Source organism: Ursus arctos, unplaced genomic scaffold (genome assembly GCF_023065955.2).
Source record: "Ursus arctos isolate Adak ecotype North America unplaced genomic scaffold, UrsArc2.0 scaffold_32, whole genome shotgun sequence".
NCBI lineage: Eukaryota > Metazoa > Chordata > Mammalia > Carnivora > Ursidae > Ursus > Ursus arctos.
In genome coordinates this window covers 9,082,599-9,103,952 of record NW_026623008.1, presented here as the reverse complement: position 1 = coordinate 9,103,952, position 21,354 = coordinate 9,082,599, and the positions used below count along the sequence as shown (strand labels likewise).

The 21,354-nt window shown below is 55.9% G+C and overlaps 1 protein-coding gene across 2 annotated transcripts in view; it reads left to right on the top strand.

Moving 5' to 3' along the window:
* Positions 1 to 21,354, top strand: part of DHRS3 (dehydrogenase/reductase 3) — a 38,755-nt gene that overhangs the window by 11,798 nt on the left and 5,603 nt on the right. Inside the window, exons 1-4 of one of the 2 annotated variants that reach the window (XM_044391499.3) lie at positions 10,206 to 10,558; positions 18,550 to 18,693; positions 19,359 to 19,478; positions 19,777 to 20,015. In XM_044391499.3, coding sequence (XP_044247434.1) covers positions 18,610 to 18,693; positions 19,359 to 19,478; positions 19,777 to 20,015 — 443 coding nt within the window. In that variant the 5' untranslated portion in view covers positions 10,206 to 10,558; positions 18,550 to 18,609. Of the gene's footprint in view, positions 1 to 10,205; positions 10,559 to 18,549; positions 18,694 to 19,358; positions 19,479 to 19,776; positions 20,016 to 21,354 lie in introns of those variants that run through there. The other variant, XM_026519807.4, reaches the window with a different exon arrangement.

Genomic DNA, 21,354 nt, shown 5'->3' with positions numbered 1-21,354 from the left:
CCAGGGGTCCTCAGCACCCCGGCACGGTATCAGGCACAAGGTGGGCACTTCATAAATGTTGGTTGCCTGAGCAAATGCGTGACCCACCCGTCCTATAGCGAGAGCCTGTGTTTACGAAGGACCTGCTGTGTCCAGGGACCGTGCTGAGCACGGCAGGTGTAATAAAGTCATTAACTCCCCACAGTGAGCGCCAGTGTGGGTACTGTGACCATCTTCTCTCTCCTGGTCAGGACTCTGGAGGTTAGTAACCTGAGATCACACAGCTAGTAAGCGACCAAGCAGGATTTAAACCCACGGTGTCCTCTGAAACCAGTGAGTTTTGGTGTCTCTTCATTAATCATTCTATGGAACAGAATAGGTCATGTTGACAGCTCCTCACAGACTCTGTGCCGGGTGCCTTTGGCAGCCAGGGAGTCTAGATGAATCAAACCACAGTAACTATGGCTTTCCTGATGGTCGGTCTGGAGGTGGCCCTTAGATTGGTTGGTGGACCCTTGTGAGCAGGTCTACTTCCGGGCATGGCTTCAGGGGCCCAAACAGGGGTGTCAGGATTTGTTCTCTCTTCGGCCAGGCCTCCTCTGCCACGGGGCTGCTCACGTCTGCCCCTTGCTGCCTTAAATACCCTCCACCCCCAGCTCCTAGCCCAGGGGATAGACCCATATTTTCTGCTCAGCAATTCCAAAAGGGAACTTAAGTCTCTCTGGCTGTGACAGGATTGAGCCTGAAGCAGTCACTAGTGATAGATCACAGGCCTGTCTCTGAGTCAGGGGTGGACCAGCCCCAGCCAAGTCACAGTGTTTGAGAGTGGGGAAATGGGCTTCTGTGGGGGCACTGGAAGTGCTGTTACCGGGAGCAAGGGCCTTGGGAGCTGATGTCCAGGACTCCTTGTAGAAGGACCAATCCAGTTTTCAGTCATCTCAAGTAGAAACTTCCAGGAGTTCCAGGCCCACCCTTAGCCCGTCCTCCCAAGTCTAGTCCTGCAGACCTTATCAGGTCATTTACGGACACTGTGGCTAAACGGACAAAATGGTTGTTTCAGGATGGAGCTGAAACCTCCTTGCCCTCAGGGAGTTTGTAGTTCACAGAGAGGCAAAATGAGCAGCCAGTCAAGGTGACCTAGCAGGCTGCCAACGGACTTTGTGACCTTCTCTAGAAGATTTAAGGCCACTATGATAGGAAAGGAAAGCAAGCCCCTTTGCTGGGTCACTGTTCATAGTGGTGTTTTCCTAGGTGTGAGAAGCCAGTTCTCCCTTCTTTCTGGCTATTGGCAGGTGAGCTGAAGGAAGCCCATACTGGGGCCTTCCAGGGCCAGAAGAAGCGTCTCTGGGGTCCTAGAGACTAGAACTCTCAGGACCAGGGTCCTTTTAGAACCCAGCCAGTCAGTGCAGTCTGCTCTGACCCTCGCAGGCAGGTCAGCATGGGGAGCTGGGGCTGGCGTGACCACAAAGGGCAGCGTGACCTTCCTGCGGGCAGGCAGCCCTGCCAGGCACACCCACATGACATCAGGCCACCCTTGGCTCCCACACCCCATGTCCTCACTTCTCCCTTGGCACCGAGGGGGCCCACCTCACCTCTCCAGGCCACTTCCCTGTGAACTTGCAGCAGCGCAGAGTGGGCTGGGACTAGGTGCCCTCTGAGGGCCTGCGCCTCCTTGGCTGGCAGATCCATTGTCCTGTTTGGGGGGCCATCTCTTGAGCCTCTATGTTGGGAGGGGTGTGTGTGTGTGTACGCGTGTGTGCCCACCCCTCCTGAGCATGCACCCCCGCATCCATTTGTTCTTGTTCAAGCACCCAGTATAGAGTACTAGTTCAGATTTTAAGCTCAGAAACCAACAAACCAAAGTTCATACATTGGCTCTTCCACTTACATGGCTGAGGGGCCCTGGGCAAGCTTCTAGACCTGTCTGAGCCTCAGTTTCCTCATCTGTGAAATGAGGACTGAACGAGGTCATGTCTAGAAAGTCCTGAGCACAGAATGAGTGCTCGGAAGTGCTGGTCACGGCGCTACGGCCGTGGATCATGTTTGACTTCTCACTCCAACTCGTCCGCGCTCTCTCTACAAAAGCATTTCCTTATGAGTGGTTTTATTTACCTATTTCTATATTTTTAAGGATTTCTGTATTTATTTGAGAGAGAGAGAGCACACTCGAGCGGGAGTGGGGGAGAGAGGGACAGAGGGAGAGGGAGACGAGCAGATCCCCGCTGAGCACGGAGTCCGATGTGGGGCTCGATCTCACGATCTCATGACCCTGCGATCGGGACCTGAGCCGAAATCAAGAGCTGGACACTTAACCGACTGAGCCACCCAGGCGCCCCTGCGACAGGTTTGTTTTAAGCCATGCTGACAGGGGAGCTGGGGAGGGGCTGCTGTGCCACGGGAGCCCACAGACAGGGGCAGACAGACTCGAGTTTCAGAGCCAGCCGCTCCGGCCGGCAGCCTTGGCCAAGTCCCTCAAGCTCTCCGTAGGAGCTTCCGGTGGCTGTTCTAGTGCACACGGGGGCTGGAAACAGCACGCACTTACGCTCTTCCAGCTCTGGAGGTCAGAAGTCCGACACGGGTCTCACTGGGCTGAAGTCGAGGTGTCACGGTTGCGTTCCTTTTGGAGGCTCTAGGGGAGAATCTGTGTCCTGCCCCCTCAGCTTCCAGGGGCACCTGTGTCCCTTGGCTCATGGCCCCTTCCTCCACGTTCAAGGCCAGCAACTTCCGTGCTCGCATCTTCCCTTTACTCCCCTCTCCTGTCCCTCTTGTCCAGCTTTAAGGCCCCTTGTGATTGTACCGGGCCTGCCTGGATAATCTGGGATAATCTTTCTATTTTTAAGTGAGTTGATTAGCAAATTTAATTCCATCTGCAACCCTAATCCCCCTTTCCCACAGAAAATAACACATTCACAAATTCTGGGGATTAGGACCGGGTGTCCTGGGGAAGCTTTCTCCTCCGCAAAGTGACAGTGCTAATCCCAGTCTCCCTCCTGGGGCCATTGGGAAGATTCCAGGAGATGGTCCAACATGCAGGGCAGGGGCTCAGAAAATGCTGGTTGTCCCTACCTTGAGCACCTGCTGAATACAAACCTCTGTTCCAAGTGCCCCCCAGAGTCACCAGGGATGGAAAATGTCACAGTTCCCGCCACAGAGCGGCTGGCACTGTGACTAGGGCAGTCCATCGCGTAAGGTCTGCCCTTGGAGAGCAAAACAGAAACAGGGGACTTTTATGGACCCTGCACTGGGTGGGCAGCCGCCCCACAGAAGAGAATACTCTGGGTCAACCCAGAAGGCTTCCTAATGGGGGCAGATTTGACAGGAGGGAAGGACAGAGGCAGGGGACACTCCTAGGTCACAGGGACCCAGTGGGCACTACAAGGAAAAAACCCAAGGTTCTGGGTCCCAGCCTCAGGCTAGCTGGGGAAATGGACCAGTGGCCCTCAGAGACATCTCTGGTGTGATGAGTGTTGGGATGGGCAGAACGTGGTGGGAGCCATCGAGGGGCACAGGGGAGGGCTTTCCAACCAGTCTCTGACTTTGCTGTCCGTGCAGTTCTTCCTACGCACGAACCGATTCACAGCGACAATCTGGTTTGCTCCTCAGAGCGACTCTGAGGTTGAACTATTCCTGTCCCCATTTTTAAAATGAGAAAACTCAGGCTCAGAGAGGCTGATTCCTCACCTCACATCACACAGCACCCATGGTCATGGGATTAGAAGCCAGGTGGTCTGGCTTCTGGGGAAGGAAGGCTGGCAGTGGCCAGGCCGGGGGTCTCAGGCGAGGCATCGAGGAGGACGAGGGGAGGCCACAGAAAGCAAACACCCAGGCAAAGGGGAAGAGTGTGTCTGGCCTAGCAGCAAGGGAAGTGTGAGGAGGGTGGTGGGAGGTGGGCAGGGCGACCCCTCACGGTGCTTGGTGGCCACGGTGCACGGTTGGGACTTGATGGGGAGAGCACTGGGGAGCCCCAGAAGGGTTTCTACACGGTGCAGGCCCGGACTGGGCTCCTGGAAGGTGAGGGGAGGCTGGTTTTCTGGCAGACTTCTCCACTTGAGGCAGGGCTGGTGCTGAGGGGGAACCCCTCCTGGCCGGGCTTCCTGGGCTGCTAGAGGCCCATGCAGGTTTGTTCCCAGCATCCTCGCCGGTGCAGGACGTGCCGGCCAGGCCGGTTCCCAATGCAGTGTCTTCAGCGTCCCCAAATCCCCCAGCCCTCCGGGCCCAGATCCCCAGCCGGATAGCACGACGCCAGCCAGCCAGAAGGGTCAACTCCATGGCAGTTGACCTTCGTCCAGCAGAGATTAAACCAATTCCTAATTAATAGCCTGTAGGATAGTTAGTTACCTTGGCACAACTTGCAAGGAATTTAAAGCTTGTCCTCAGGAGGCTGGTCCATAAATAATGCTTCATCAGCCGGAGGTCTGCCTGGGACACAGCAGCTGTGTGTTACTGGGCACACGAGCTCGGGGACCTCCGAATGTCTGGGTGGGATGGGAAGGGGATGCTGAAAGAGATATCCCAATGAAAAAATCTGCCTTGTCTTTCCCAAAACGACAGCTATATTCTCACCTCCACCAGGAGCAATCAGAAGTCTTGCCAGGGTTGGTCTCCCAGCTCAGCCACTCCTGGCCAGGCCCTTGACATTTCCAGGACCTCAGTGCCCCATCTGTAAGATGGGCCAATAGCTCGACTTCACAACCCCTTGAGGACTTACTTAAACGTGTGGGTGAAATTAAGAGAGAAAAAACAAAAACAAAACGAAAAGGACTGTGGAGATTTTGGATTTGGGAACTGAGGCTGAGGGGTTGGGAGAGGGGTGACTTGGCACTGGGTACCCCACACTATTGCAATGGAGCTCCCTCTGTGGAATGGCCCTGCCCGCTTCCGGGTGCAGCCCCCGTGCGGGCAGTCAGGGCCCCATGCTCAGGACGGCCTTGCACTTTCAAATGTCCTGCTGCTGCTGGCTTGAAATTCCCAGTGATTTTTGAACTAGGAGCCCCACAAATGATGTGGCCGGTCCGCATGATTTCATTCATTCAGTCACATATCAGCCATGCCAGGTGCTGGGAATTCATCCTGAGAGCCTACTTTCTAGAACAAGTGTGTCGGGGGAGCAAAGAACCAACTGTTGACATTTCAGACAGTGACAAAATGCTGTCAAGACCATAAAACAGGGTGATGTGAGGGAGAGATTTAAATATTAACTTCAGTGACAGGGAAGCTGGTGTTAAACTGTGGCTTGCTGCGTTCCTGGGGTCCTTTTTAAAGATCTGTGGTCCTTTCTAGTTTCCCCCAATCCTCACAAGGACTTGAATGAGTGGGGTCTAAGTAGGGGAGCCAGTGTGGGGGCTCCTTGGGGCCAGGGGACTGTTTACCCGTATGTCCCCACAGCCCCCGCCACACACCATAAACCCGGAAGGCAAGTTTGGTAGGTGGGAGAGGAGAGGCCCCACCTCAGTTTCCCTGGGTGTCTCCAAGTTCTGGGTCGGGCCCCCACATCTGAGGCTGCTAGCCAGCCACGGCGGCCTGCTGAGGGTTTCTTTGCACTTTTGACCTTCCCACCCCAGCGCAGGGAGGCCAGTTTCGATTCTCCCCGCTTCCCCGGAGGGAGATGGTGAAGCCCAGAGATGCCAAGTGACTCATCCAAAAGTCACACAGCAAATCGACTCCAGAGCACCGTGCTGGCCTGCTGGCCCCGGCCAAGCTGCCTTCCAGTCCCAAGGGCAGCTGGGACACCTGGCGCCACCAAGGGCATGCAGTCCAGGGCTGTTCTGGGAGCTCCCTGGAACACAGGCGGTCTCCTGCTCGGTGGAGGTGGGGACGGGCTGGGGGGGCAGCGATCCGACCTGCTGGCGTCTGCTGACACCCAGAGGAAGGGCCTGGGCACCCAGCACTTCTGCTTCCATGAAGAGGCATGAGCTTCCCAGAAAGCCTCGCACAAAGGCAGGCACTTCCCCAATCTGTTGGGCAGAAAGCCCAAAGCTGACCCCAGAGGCCCAGCCCTCGGTTCTGGAGGCCCCCTGGGGAGGCAGGGGATGGGGTCCCCAGCGGAGAGGCTGACCCCAGCTGGGGGAAAGCTGCCTGCCCCCGGGGATGCTCGGGAGGAGGGAGGCTGCGCTCCAGCTGGGCCGCTGCCTGCCAGGGGGCGGCGGAGGGTTCACGCCGCGGCCAGCAGACTGGCTGCGTGTTGCAATGTCTGGTGGCGTTTGCAGCATCCTGTCCGTGTGTGCAGCTGGGGTAACCTCAGGCCGGCGCGGAGGAGCGTGTGTGGCGCGCAGGCCTAGCGGCCTGGAGGCTGCTGGCACCTTGCATCTCATTTACAGCTCCGGGTTCAGCCTCAGGCCAGCGGCGCCCCTGACGTCACGGCGTTTGTTTACCGCTCGGCCGCGGGGAGGAAGCGCGGGCGGTCCCTGCGGCTGGAGGGGCACCCCTTCCACCCCCCATCCGTGCCCCGAGCCCAACACGCCTCCTCCCCGCCTCCCCCACCATCCGCGCCCCCAGTCTGGCCCTCCTCCCCACCTCCCCTACCCCCTCCCGATCCGTGCCCCCCCACTCGCACCCCAACCCAGCCCAACCTGGTCCCCCGACCCTACACCAGCCGCACTCCGGACACCTCCCAGACGCCCCTCCACAACCTCCTCACCTCTGGGACCACAGCCCCGCCCCACCCCCTCCACATCTACCTCCCACTCCTCTCCCCTACCCTTTCCCTTCCTTTTCCATTCGCCAAATGGGATCCCGGCCCAGTCCCCACCCAGGACTCCAGCCCAGCCCCGTCCCACCCCCTCCCGGGACCCCCGCGGGCCCCCACCCTCCGCCCGCCCCTGGGACCACTTTCAGAAAGACTTCCTGGAGCCTCCTGCCAGACCCGTTGAGGTTTCGCCCGGTGGCTCCTCCTGCCACCCCCTCACCCCATCATGTGAGCGCAGACTCGCCTCCCTGCGCGGAGCGGGCTCCAGCGGCTCCTTAGCTGTCGGCGGCAGGGGTGGGCGGCCGGGGCTTTGTTACTGTGAACGGGTGGTTTTAGGTGGGTAGCCGCGGGCTAGGTGGGTAGCGGGCCTGCTTGGCTGGCATCCAGGCACCCTCTTCCTGGGGAGGCTGCCCTTGCCACCTGGAACTGTTTCCTCACTCACCGCCGCCCCTCCCCCTCACTTTGCTTAAGCCCAGTGTTCTGGAAGGAGGGGGGGACCTGGGGATCCAAGTCAGATCTTTCTCTTCCTCCGTACCTGGGACTTGCCAAAACCAACCTTCCCTGGAGAGGGAGGCTCAGGGGCTCAGAGCATGACAACCATTCTTCCATTTGCTCAGGCCAAACCCTTCCAGGGCCTCTTGGAACCCCTCTTCCTCTGGCAGCCCAGTCCTGCACCCCTCCTCTTCCACCAGCTCAATCCAACCGCCCCAGCGCCAGGGCCCTCCATCTGTCTCATCTGCCACCTGCCTGTAGAGCAGCTCCCGACCCCGCCCTCCTCTCCACTGCTCTGGTTCCCACCTTCCTTCCAAACCCCCAGTCCAGCAGTCAGAGCTGGTTCCAAAATCCAAGTCAGAGGCTCTCGTTTCTCTGGTCACAACGCTCTGAAGGGCTTCCGTTCTCACTGGGAATAGAACTCACAGCACCCCCACACCTCTCCCAGCTACAGTCCCCAACTTCATGTCTCCCACTCAGCTCTGCTCCTGGACCTCCCCCAACACCCTGAGCTCATTCCCGCCCCGGGGCCTTTGCACTGGTTGCTCCCGCTGCCTGGAAGTTTCTTTCCCCAGATGGCTGTATCGTTCCCTCCTTCACTTCCCTCCGTTCTTCCCAAACGTTACCCTACCAGAGAGGGTTTCCCTGTCCCCAGCTTCCTACGCCATGATCATTCCATCCAGCCCCCCCCCACAAAGCTTCCGGTTCCTCCCATGCACTTTTGGGCGCCTTTATATATTACATAGTCCGTCTGTTCCTTTGTTCCTTGTCCCCGTCTTCCCCGTTCACACACATGAGGGTGACGCCGGGAGAGTGGGATGGACTTATGTCCTGCTGTATTCTAGAACTTCCAACCCTGCCTGGCGCGCAGTCACCACTCAGTAATCCCCCTTGAGTGTGGGAGCGAGTGAGTCAGGACAGGGAGCCGTGGAGAAGCTTGGCTTTGGGGTCTAGGCTGAAGCATTGCTTTGGAAGTTCTGCTAGTGCAGCTTGGCCTGTCTCAGTTTCATCCGTGTCCTGCCCTTCTGGTCCCATTTCTCCGGCCGGTGCTGCTCAAGGCTGTATGGGCTGTCCAGCGGCCAGACACCGCAGGCTCCCTGCCCCCCCCCCGCCCCACCACACCTGCACCTCAACGTTAGGTGGTGTTCTCTACCGAGAGGTCCAGAGGGAGGAACTGAGGCCAAGGTCCTGGGCCTTCAGCTCGCACCTCCGGCCCGAGTTTGCCCACTGCCAGGTTTTGCCAAGTGCGGTCTAAGGGTAGACAGAAGGCGGGGCAGTTCCTGAGCTTCTGGCTGGAAGTGACACGTTGTCTACTCTTTTGTAGTCAGCCTTTGAGGTAGTTTCCTTGGGGGGTTTTCCCAGTGGTCCTGGAACCAAAAAGATTCACAAGAATCACACCCCAAGATGAGATGGGACTCCGCCCCGTTGTCACGTTTGGTTTCCGAATAGCTGCTGAAGGCATGGCTCTTGGCGGGTAAGAAGTAGGAGCTTGGGCGGGGGGGTGCCCTCTATCCTCAAGGACGTAAGACTCCCGTCATGGAGGGAGATGTGTGTCCCAGGGGCTGGGAGAGATCTGCAAAGTAAAAAAGCAAGGACGTGCACAAGGGTCTTGATTCATAACTGCCAAAACTTGCCCCCAAGATGCCCTCCGGTAGGTGAATGGATAAAAACACCAAAACATTCAAGCAATGAGATATTATGTAGCACTGACAAGAACTGAGCTATCAAGCCGTGAAAGGTCATGGAGGCACCCTAACGTGAGAAAGAAGCCAACCTGAAAAGGCTCTGTATACCGTCATTCCAACTATACGACGTTCTGGAAAAGACCAAACTATGGAGACCCTAAAGGGTCCGTTGTTGCCAGGGGTTGGAAGGATGAACGGGGGGCCCAGAGGATTTTTAGGGCAGTGAAACTGTTCTATACGAGACCGCGGTGGTGGGTCCATGTCGTTACACATTTGTCTAAACCCCCAGCACGTACCGCCAGCCCTGAGCCCTGACGTCAGCCACGGACTCTGGGTGATTGGGACGTGTCGGTGCGGACTCGTCAGCTGTAACAGGTGCTCCGCTCTGGCGGGACATCGGTAATGTAATGTAATGGCGAGGCTGTGCGGGAGTGGGTACAGGGGGGAAATCTCTGTGTCTTCTGCTCAGTTTTGCTGTGAACCTAAAACTGCTGTAGAAGCGGGGGGCTCCGGTGGCCCCATATTATCTGTGCATCAGACATGTCTTCTTGGTCCCAGTGGTCCAGGGCAGTGCGTAATCAGACTCCACCTCAACCTGTCCGTGCCGCCACCCTCTCCTGGGGGCTCCACTCCACCAGCCCCAAGGTGACCTAGGCTTCTTCCTTCATTCCTCCAGGACCACATTTCTGTGGCTGCCGCCTGGGACGAGTCTTGTCTTTTCTCTGTGTGTCTCTCTTCTGTCTCTTATAAGGACACCTGTCATTGGATTTTCGGGTCCACCCTAATCCGGGGTGATCTCTTCTCAAGATCCTTAATTAATTACACCTACAAAGACCCTTTTTCCAAATGCATGGGTATCGGGGATCAGGAATTAGATGCACCCTCTTGGGGAACACAAGTCAAGCTGTTAACACCTGCAGGGCAGCTGTGAGGATGACATCTCAAATGTCCAGAGCAGAGCCTGGCACACGGGGAGCGCCCAGGAGACATTAGCGGTGGCGGCTGTCAGGGGTCCCTTTTTGGGTCACTTTGCTCCTGCAGAGGAAGTCCAGTGGCCGAGGGCGCAGGTTTGGGCATCAGACCCAGCGGGTTGGAGTTCCGGCTCTACTGCCTACCGGCTGAGTGACTTTGGGCATGTCGCATAGCCCCCTCTGTGCCTCAGTTTTCTCATTTTGAGAACGGGCACAGTACCTCCCTCCTGGAGCTGTCAGAGGACTAGGTGAGCGACTGCAGCAGGTGTCCCTCATGACGCTCGTGGTTATCCCGGTGGCGCCCAAGGGCCAGTTCCAAGCGGCACGTGGGAGGGAGGACGTCTCTGTCCAGCTCCAGGCTGCGGTCAGGGACTCGCGGGAGGAGGACAGTGCTGCCTGATCTCACAGAAGGAGCTTCATAACAATCCTCTCCAACAGCAAGCCAGTGGTAGCCAGAACCTTCTTGGCAGGCCCGAACAGGGAGCGAAAGCAACACCAGCCTGTCCTGCCTGTCACGGGGGCAGCTCGGCAGTGCAGGAATGGGAAGGGGGAAACGCCTCTAACCAAGTCCCTAGCAAAGAGGCCCGGAGCTGCGGCCACCTCTGACCTGCTGGGGTCAGGAGTCACTGGAGGGACACGGATAATGAACCTAAGGGCAGGGCACGGACAGGGGCATGTAGAGTGTGGAAACGGGGCTCCTGGAAGGGAAGGTGGAAAGATCCGAAGGTCCGAAATGTCTCGAGGAGGTAACCCATCACTGTCATTGTTTTTTTTCAGTCGTTGATTTTGAAGTGTTGTCTTTGGAAGAAGGGCTGGTGGGCTGGTTGCATGTGCTGGGGGACAGGCTGGCACTCCCAAATGGCAGGAGCTAGAGGCAGCCAACTGGGATTCATTGCTAGAGAAAATCTTCTGTCCCAGAGGAGAAAGGGCAAAGGATCCAGAGCGCTAGCATTCAAACTTTATTTTTAGCAATAGAACTTTTGTAGAAAGAGCTGTTCCAGAAGACTAAGATAAGTGCCCCAAATGAGGTGCCTGGGTGGCTCAGTTGGTGAAGCGTCTGCCTCCAGCTCAGGTCATGATCCCCGGGGTCCTGGGATCGAGCCCCATGTCAGGCGCCCTGCTCAGCGGGGAGCCTGCTTCTCCCTCTTGCTCTGACTCTCCTCCCCGCTCGTGCTCTCGCTCTCGCTCTCTCTCAAATGAATAAATTTAAAAAAAAAAAGTGCCACTGCTCTTGGGGCGCCTGGGTGGTACTGTTAGTTAAGCACCCATCCGACTCCTGGTTTCTGCTCAGGTCCTGATCTCAGGGTCCTGGGATCAAGCCCCGTGTTGGGCTCCACACTCAGCCGGGAGTCTGCTTAAGATTCTCTCTCCCTCCCCCGGGGCTAAAATAAATTCATAAAGAAATATTTTCTTTAAAAAGGTGCCCCTACTCTGGATGGCCAGCGGGGAGGGCCTGGGACCCCATCTACCAAGCCTCCCACCCCTCAACAGCCCTCAAGGCTCCTCACTAGATTCCCCAGAGTTCCCAGACTCAGCACAAAAACCTCTCCTGGGAATCTTCCTACAGGGTGCCCCACAGCCCACTCGGAGGTGGGACAGTATTGATGACGGTCTCCACCTTCGTGGGCCAGGGGTGTGGACAAAGGAGGGTCTTCTAGGTCAGGTGCAAGGATGGAAATGGAGAGCTCTCTAAGATCCTGGGGTTCTGCCCCAGTTAAGGCTGTGTCTAGACGCAAGGCCGTGGAGCCCTGGTTGGGGTCTTCCAGTACTGGTCCCCTGATGACTCCAGTTTTATGGGGGGATGGTGGGATCTTCTGCGAGCAAGGGGGGGACCTATTTCTGTTCTTGGATTAAGAAGAAGAAGAATAGCTAGCACTTATCATGTCCTTTCTGCATCTTCCAAGCCACCCTTTGAAATTAATGACCTTAATTTCCAGAGAAGCTCCATGGGTTTGCTAAGTTCACGTGACTCCTGAGTGATAGATCAGAGAATTGAGCCCAGCCAGTTTGGCTCCTGAGCCTGTGTTCTAGGCCACTCTACTCAAAGAGTAGGGGATCTCTTTTGGAAATGGACAAGACTATGAAAGAGGGGAAAACTCAAAATGTAACGTACGCTGGAGAGTGGGTGTCCACGCTCTCAGCATTTCCTGCCCGCACCCCTGCACACCACTCTCCACCCCTTCCTGGCCACACTGAATTTTGGTGTTTGCTCGTTCTCATCTGTCCACAAGGCTGGATTCTTATTACTGTCCTCCCACCGGAGGTGCTCAGAGTGGAGGAGACCTGTGCACCCTCCGAATCGTGACCCTCCCCACCCCCGCCATGGTTTGCAGACTCGGAGGGGTATTTTCTTCCTTCTGAGAAGCCAACTCAGCACTACTTTGCTCCAAGACATGAGCCCATGAGACATGAGCTGTTCTGCTAAAGACCATCCCAGGGACTTGGATCTTTCCAGGGCTGCCAGTTATAAACAGATGCTCCTCCTGGGACCCACCCAGAGACCACCCAGCTCATGTCACTGGCGGGGGGGGGGGGGGGGCGCTGTGCTCTGTAGCTGAGCTCCAGCAACGAAGGCCAAGTCCAGGCACTCATGCAAGCTTCTTCGGGCAAAGAAGACCAGGCTGGGTGGAGTAGAGTCACTCACTGTTCTCTGTTCAGCAGATTTTTCTAGAGACCTCTCCGGGCCAACACCATGTGACAATGTTAGTTGGCTTGTACTCTGTGGCTGGCCCATGCTGGGTAGTAAGGTTACAAGGTGGACAGAATGGATAGGAATCCCCAGAGGGCCTTGCAAGCTTGTGGGGGAGGCAGGGGTATCCACGAACAAAAGGTTAGTGTTGGCAGTTGGGACTGTGAGTCCTGAGTCGCACTGCACCACTGTTTATAAGTGGTGTGACCTTGGGTGAGTCATTTTACCCATCTGAGCCTCCCCTGTGGAATGGACAGAATAACCATACCCACTCATGGACTTGTAGGGATGAAAGGAGCCCGTGGAAAGTGCTCACCAGATGTTAGCAGCATAATGGCGTCGCTATTGTAGGGAGAGTGGAAGGAGCACCCAGAGAAGCTTCAGAACTGAGGGGGCATTCAAGCAGGGTTCTGTAGGATGAATAGGAGTCCACAGTAGCCTTGGCATTTAAAACAGAGAAAAACAGCCTGTGCTGGGCCCTAGGTAGGATCACAGGGAGCTCAGAATGAGTGAGGTTCATTCCCTGCCCTCCAAGACACGGGATCTAAAAGGGAGATGGTGATGACAACGCACTTGGGGCCAAGTGCAGTGTGTGATTTGTGGGCGTGAACCCTAACTGTGGTCCTCTGGGAGCTTGCTCACTCATTCACACAGCGATGGGGAGAGAGGTCCACATAGACAGCCGCCTCACGATGGAGGGGAGCTCCCGAGAGGCACTGCCTTTGGGGGGGGCGGGGAGCAGGCCGGGCTGGGACCCCCAGTGCTGAGCTACCCGTGTGTGAAGGAGCTGCTCAGGGGATGATCTCTGGGGAAGCTTCTCTTCTGCCTTCCTTTTTTAAGATCATAAATAACGGTCATCGTCCTTTAGAGACGATTTTCTCAGTACACTCGGGCATAAAGAAGCAAAGCACGGTCAGCCACAATCCCACCTGAGACAACCTCTGCTCTTACATAGCCTGGCGACTTCCATTAGCCGTTAGGTTTTTAGGGGCGCCTGGGGGGCTCAGTCAGTTAAATGTCTGACTCTTGATTTTGGCTCAGGTCATGATCTCAGGCTCCCTGCTCAGCAGGGGTGGGGGGAGTCTGCTTGCTGTCCCTCTCCCTCTGCCCCTCCCCCTACTCGCTCTCTCTCAAATAAATAAACAAATAAAATCTTTTTTTAAAAAAAACTGTTATGTTTTTAGAGGTGAGATTGTCCTATCTGGACAAGGCTGCAGTCTTTTCCCCCAGCGTTAGATCCCTCAGCGCTTTCCCGCGTCGTGAACACTCATCATTCTAACGGCCGCAGATGAAGGTATTTCAAGAGGCTGTGCTGATTTTCTCAGCTCTTTGTGTCCATGGGAAATAATACTAGAGGGCATGTCCTGAATACTTAGTGGGTGCCAGCTTCCGTGTGCTTAATCCCCACAAGACCCCTGAAGAGAGGCAATGGCTTTTCTCCTACTGGGAGAGAGTGAATGCTGCTGAGAAACCTCGGTTCAAATCCCAGCTCTGTCACTCAGTTGCTGTGTGACCTCAGACAAGTTGCTTAGCCTCTCTGGGCCATAGTTTCGTCCTCTGTACAATGTGCATAATATAACGACCTCATCAATCCCCAGATTTAAATGAAGTTCCCCCACTTACTCTTTATCCCGCTCGCCGCAATTTGTGTCTGACGGCGTTCTCACCCGGTCACTGTCTTCCCTCGCTGGCACCCCAGCTCCCTGAGGTGGCCGCAGCGTGAGCCCCCTGCCCCTGGAAGGCTACAGGTCTTGCTCGCCTTCCCTCCACAGAGGCCAGCCACGCAGCCCGAAGGACGGGAGCTAACCGATCCCCCCAGAGGGCCAGGGAGGCCCCAGATGTGAAGCCACCCTGAGCCCTTACTTTATAAGCCCAGCCTAAGAGTGGATCCCAGGGCCGCTGGCCCTCCCGAGCTGCCCCCCGTCCTGGGAGTGAACTCAGAGGAAGCCGGCTTGGGTTCCACGGGCTCATAAATCTGCCCCCTCCTCAGGCTGCTCACCCCACGCTCCTCAGACCCCTGCGTCCTACCTGCCCGTCCTCTCCCTCGTTCTGGCGCTGGGTGGGACTCTTATCCTGTCAGCTGCCCGGGGTCACCCCCAGCTGACTCTGGGCAGGGACCACATGGGCAGGCCTGCTGGGCTGAACCTGCCGGTTCCCTGGTCAGTGCCTCTGGGTCCGCAGGGGGGTCCTAGAGAAGCCAGGAAGGGACAGTGGCAGGAGCAGCTCCAACTGTTCTCCACTCAGCTCTCTCCCTCACCTCCCATCCCCAGAGGATCAGCCCCGGGCTACCCATTGAGGCACGCACGCATGGGCCGGGGCCTCATTTTCATCTGAGACTCACGCCTTGTCCCCTTCAAGGGCCCACGCCTCTGACCTGATTATCTCACAGCTCAGCCCCGGGATGGTTTTGAGGCTCTGGGGGAATCTGGATCTCCCTGAATCTTGGTCCAAGCAGACTCTGTGTTGAAGGTTTTGGGACCCCAAATGGCTCAGCCGAGGAAGATGGAATGGTCTCAGCCTTTTTTTTTAATTTAAAGATTTTATTTATTTATTTATTTGACAGAGAGAGACAGCCAGCGAGAGGGGGAACACAAGCAGGGGGACTGGGAGAGGAAGAAGCAGGCTCCCAGTGGAGGAGCCTGATGCGGGGCTTGATCCCAGAATGCCAGGATCATGCCCTGAGCCGAAGGCAGATGCTTAATGACTGAGCCACCCAGGCGACCCGGATGGCCTCAGCCTTAAACCTCCTCCCAGCCCATCCCACCTGTGGCCCTGAACATTCATTCACTCAGCACACAGCACACGCGCTCCTGGGCCCTGGGATATGAAAATGAACAAGCCAGGCTTGAGGCCCGCAGGGGTCTCCCAGCCCGGGGTTGGGGTGAGGCGGGCAGAAAGCAAACCTGTCCTAGTGCCCAGGGCGAGGTGGGGGCTCTGAGCACAGAGCACGAGCAAGCCAGCCCACCCCGGCATCCCCAGCAGATCCCGAAAAGGAAGTGAAACCTGGGGTGTATCCCCTGCCCATGGAAGATGAGGGGACCCAGCTTTCATTTTATCCCCCTCCCCTTACTCCAGCCCCCTCCCTTTTCAGGGTGCCACATAGACGGTCCTGGCCTCCCTGGTTTTCTGGGCAGACCAGGGGTCGGGGGGTTTAGACTCTACCCTCCTTACCTATCTGAGAACTGGGGGATCAGGAAGAGTTAGTTAATCCAGCCAGGAGCTCCTGGGCCCTTGGTGCCACTTCGGCTGGACCCCCAGGCCCACCTGTTCTTGCTGAGAAGCAACCTAAGGCTCCCAGAACGAAGGGCCCCCTGTCCGTGCCGCTGCTCCAGACCCTCTGAGGTGATCACTTGTGCTGCTAGGACCCCTGCACCTGCCAGCACCCACCCCAGCTTCAAGCTTCCGCTCTCTATCCACTTGTCCAGAAATTCTCAGAGTCCCCAGAGACATTGCCTTCTACCAGACCCTAGGGAACTGTGGAAGCCCCGTGGTCCTGTTCCCCATAGGAGCTGGAGGTGGGGTACGGTTGGGCAGGCACCAGAGCAGAGAAAGAAGGCGAAGGATCACCTTCACCTAAGGCTGCCATATTCAGAAATTAGGTGGAAGGGTGGATAGATGGTGGGAGAGGGTGAGTTGAAGGAAGAAAGGAGAGGTGGAAGGAAGGAAGGAAGGAAGGAAGGAAGGAAGGAAGGAAGGAAGGAAGGGAGGGAGGATTGGGTGGGTGAATGGAAGAAAGGAAGGATGGATGGATAGATGGACGGACGGATGGACGGATGGATGGATGGATGAAGGATTGGGTGCATGGGTGGGTATGTGGATGGAAGAAAAGAAGGAAGGAAGGATGGGTGGATGGTAGATGGATGGATGGATGGTGGACGGATGGATGGTCGGACAGACAGGTGGGGTAACAAGGGAGGATGGAAGGAAACTGGGGGACAGTGACCACAAGGCAAGGGTGAGGTTTGGTGAAGTGAACGATGCTTACACCCAGTTGCCCTCCTACAACAGATGTTTGTTTTCTTCTTCCTGAAGTGTATCTCGCTGCCTCTCCTGGAGGAACACATTCTTGGTCTGTTTTTAGTTCAACAGACAAGAAAGTGTTCCTTGGAGCCTGTCTAATTGCAGTCTGTTTGCCCTTGATGGACTTTTGTGGTCATGGAGAGCCACGGATGGGATCCTTCCTTCTAAAGCCCTGCCTGTATTTTAAGACTTCAATTACAAGAAATACAGTGCTTGGGCTAGGTGGAGTCTTCAAACTGGGCTTTGCCAGGGATGTTTGAGGAGTTGAAAAAAGCGCTTTTATTTTCTTTTTAAAAATATTTCAAAAGTTTTAAAAACGCTAATAAAAAAAGCAGATCCGTGGGAGACCCCCAGCTCTTTTGTATAGCCTGCCAGCTACATCCTTTTGGGGCCCTTTCCGCTTAAGTAAAAGTTCTGAGATTTTAAGGTACATGGTTGATAAACTGTTCCCACCTCCAACTACTTGTCTGTGTGACTTGTCCCTACTGTGTCACAAAGCAGACTGGAGAAATCCACTGGATTCTGGGCTGGTGTAATTGGAGCCCCCTCTGTAACTCCCACTTGAAAATGTTTGCCTGCCCAACACAGCTTTTCCCTTCTCATTAGTTGTTTCTAGAGGAAGAAAATATGCAGTTGGACATGTAATTTCTTCCTTTCCCTCGTTTCACACACTGGGTTCCATATTGAGTTTTATTTTTCAAGGAGAATTTTTTTCTTAAGATTTTATTTATTTGGGAAAGAGAGAACGAGCACAAGTGGGGGGAAGGACAGAGGGAGATGGAGAGAGAGAAGCAGGCTCCCCACTGAGCAGGGAGCCCGATGTGGGGCTCAATCCCAGGACCCCGGGATCATGGCCTGAGCTGAAGGCAGACGCTTAACTGACTGAGCCACCCAGGTGCTCCTCAAGGAGGAATTTCATTGATAATTTTAGAAAGAAAGAAAAAACAAAAATAGAAACCCATTAGACTAATCCCCAAGAAAATCTCATCTCTTCCTTTTTATTTTATTTTTTTTTTGAGATTTATTTATTTCAGATAGAGAGAGAAGAGGGGCAGTGGGGAAGGGAGAGGGACAAGCAGACGCTGTGCTGAGTGCAAGCTGACGTGGGGCTCGATCTCTTGATCCCAAGATAATGACCCAAGCCAAAATCAAGATGCTTAACCGACTGAGCCACCCAGGCGTCCTTCTTCCTTTTTCTGATGCCTTCCAGCTCCCCCCATTCTGTCCCTCTGGGCTCAGGATTCTTAGTTTCCCATCTTCAAGCCCTTTTACCATCAGGGGCCTCTCTGAACCCACGACCTGTCATGTCATGGGGAGCTAGGTGGGTTGTTCTTGCTTAGATCAAGGTTGAGAATTAGCCGGGCTTCTCTTGTGAGCCTTTTATGACCAGCCATTCACAGATTCGTCCCACCGCGTTAGGAATCCATTTATCGGCCGTACCAGGGTCCCCTCCTGGTGCAGTGGGGCCCACATTCATTACCAGTGCGGACAGCATCTTCTGCTCAGTGGAAGCCTGGTGCCTCTCCTCGCTCCCTCCTCCCCCGTGGGACCGCAGCTAGCGGGGAGATCCACTTCGCCTCTGTGGGCCTCATGGCCAGGACCTTCCAGTCCATTCTGGGGGCTGGTGCTCATGAACCTGGCTCTAGATCTAATGGGAGAGAAGGCCAGCTTGTTCCTGAGAGCATTCCAGAATACTGTAGAGAAGGAGTTCTGCTGTGGCTTCTGGAATCGAGCTGGCAGGGGGCGTCCTGTGGAAAGCAACGTCTAGGAAGGACTTGTAACTAACACATCAATTGATCGGTCATAAATGGGCTCAGAAACTACTCGTTCATTTCAGAATAGGCTCTATCCCTTTAGAAAAGCACATTGTCACTGTGCTTTGCAAACTGCCTTTGGATGCAATCAGGGAGGCCAGTTACTCTACTTGCCAGTTCCTCAGGCAGATTGCTGAATTTCCGATGCCAATCACGGAATCACAACGGCTTACTCAATGACCACTTATTTAGTGCTGTCATCCTCTCCTTCCAGATTGTTCTCTGGGGCCGGACTGAGAAATGCCTGAAGGAGACGACGGAGGAGATTCGACAGATGGGCACCGAGTGCCACTACTTCATCTGCGACGTGGGCAACCGGGAGGAGGTGTACCAGACGGCCAAAGCTGTCCGGGAGAAGGTAAGTAGCCTAGAAGGGTCTGTCCTGAGCTCGGCTGGACCCAGGAGAATAGCAGCCAAGGAGCTCAATCTCACCTGGCCTGGGAGAGAGCCTTGCTAATGGCAGAATGGCTGTTTCCGGGGCGTCTTTGGGGACTCTCCCGGGAAGCTGGCCCGTGCCGTGTGTGCGTGAGTGTGCACGTGCATGTGTGTGTTACTCGGGGTGGGGATTAGGGGTGTGGGTTGATTGCGTAACACCTGTTGTCCCCTTTGGAAGCTTAGGCCTTGTGAGTTTCTGTCCTAGAGCCTGTGGGGCAAATGTCCCCTGGCCCTCTGGGAAAATCCCTGTCCTGACTCCAGCCTTCTGTTTGCACTGAATGTCTCAGTGAGCTCTAAGGGAGCAAAAACCGCCCTGTTTGGTATCTGGCACACGGTGAATGTTAACTGCTTTTATGTAACAATAACCCCGTTTATTATAAACCTGCTTTGTGCCATAAAGTCTTTCAGACCCTCAGATCCACCCCAGTATGGCTGGCATCCCCGTCTCACAAATCCAGGTCGATGCCCGGAGAGACAATGGGCTGTCCAGGGGCACACAGCCAGTGTGGAGGGGGCAGGTCCCTGCGCTGTGGGTGTCGGCCGCCAGGACGAGGTGCCCTAACGGCCCCGTGGCCCCCTTGCCCGCAGGTGGGCGACATCACCATCCTGGTGAACAATGCTGCCGTGGTCCACGGGAAGAGCCTCATGGACAGTGACGATGACGCCCTTCTCAAGTCCCAGCACATCAACACCCTGGGCCAGTTCTGGGTAAGGGCCGTCTGGGGCCACAGCCAGCCCCGGGTGTGACAGTGACCCGCTCCTTCCCTCGCGGGTGCCGTCTGGGCGTGGGGAGAGGCTCACCGGGGCTGGGGCATCTGGACGTACTGGAATGGGGTGCGGTCAGGGCCCTGCAGCGGGCAGGCTTGGCCCTCTCCCCTCCCGTCCTAGGACAGCTCATCATCGGAGGGGTGCATGTGCCCTGGGGTGGCCCGTTCTCCCCCGAAGAAGTTTAGAGGGGCTGCTGGAGGTTGCGGCTGCCCCACACTGACCTTCCGCCCGCCCCCAGACCACCAAGGCCTTCCTGCCGCGGATGCTGGAGCTGCAGAACGGCCACATCGTGTGTCTCAACTCCGTGCTGGCTCTCTCTGCCATCCCCGGCGCCATCGACTACTGCACGTCCAAAGCCTCGGCCTTCGCCTTCATGGAGAGCCTGACCCTGGGGCTGCTGGACTGTCCGGGAGTCAGTGCAACCACCGTACTGCCCTTCCACACCAGCACCGAGATGTTCCAGGGCATGAGGGTCAGGTCAGTGAGCAGGGGACTCGCCTCCCCCACCACCCCCGGCCGCGGCCCGCAGCAGATCGGACCAGGGGCACGGGGCACACGCGCACAGAGCGCTGGCAGCAAGAACCATTTCAGAAGCCCATTATCTGCGGCTTTGGGTCTCGGTCCCGAGTCTCCGTCTGCAGGGCAGTGGGTACCTTAGTGCTTTAGGTCCTGCTTCTCCGCTCAGGGGGCTTTTGTAAAGTATCAGTGCCAGACGCGGGCTGTGGAATATTCCCCAACTATCAAAAGAGAATGGAGTGTTCATCCAGGAGCAGCGTGGATGAATCTGTAAGTCTTACGCGGAGCAAAAGAAGGGAGATGCAGAAGAGTGTGTTCTGCCGGAGCGTACTGTCTGAAGCCCCAGAGCCCGGCCACGGGACAGGAATCTGAGCGGTGGCCATCCCTGGAGCACGGGGGCCATAGCTTGGGAGGAGCCACAAGGGAGCTTTCTAGGCTTTTAAAAATGTTCTCTCTTCCCGATCCTAGTGCGGTTACACAGGTAAAAATTAATCATGCTATACACTAAAAATGTATGCCTTTTTATTGAATGCAAATTATAGCTCAATTTAAAGAAATATGGAAGCCCAACCGTCTCTCCTCCAGGCCAATTAAATCAAAGGGAATGGGAACCACTGGCTTGGAGCTCATACTTTGGTGCCAACTCACCTACACCTGTGATGTCCCCTGGGACCCTGGGTCCAGTGAGTTCCCACTGCAGCCTCCATTGCTCATCTGTAAAATGGGATGATGAGGGGGCATCTGGGTGGCTTATTTGGTTAAGCGTCCCACTCTGAATTTGGGCTCGGGTCATGATCTCAGGGTCGTGAGATCGAACCCCACATCGGGCTCCACGCTGAGCGTGGCCTGCTTAAGATTCTCTCTCTCCCTCTCCCTCTGCCCCTTCCCTGCCCCCCGCTTGCTCTCTCTCTCTCTCCCTAAAAAAAAGAAAAGAGAAGAAAAACAAAGGGACGGTGTGGCGTCTACACCTAGGGTTCTGTGATAAGAATAAAATGGGACCTGGCATGCCACAGCACATGTGTATATAGTAAGCGCCCAATAATTGTTGCTATAATGATGTGGGGTTGTGAAGGGGCATAAAGTCATAGATAAATGAAAATGCGGAATCACCCAACAGCCGCTTTCCTTGCTTTTTGCAACACAGCACACAGTTCTAGATTTGCCTTCCGGATTATACGTATCAGCTTCTTCCAGAAACAAGGACGATGTGGAGGGTCCTGGTGGGAATCAAATGAGTCAGCAGTGGAGGGCCTTTGGCAGAGGGCAAGACGTGTGGGGATCCCTCGGTCCCCCCGAGCTG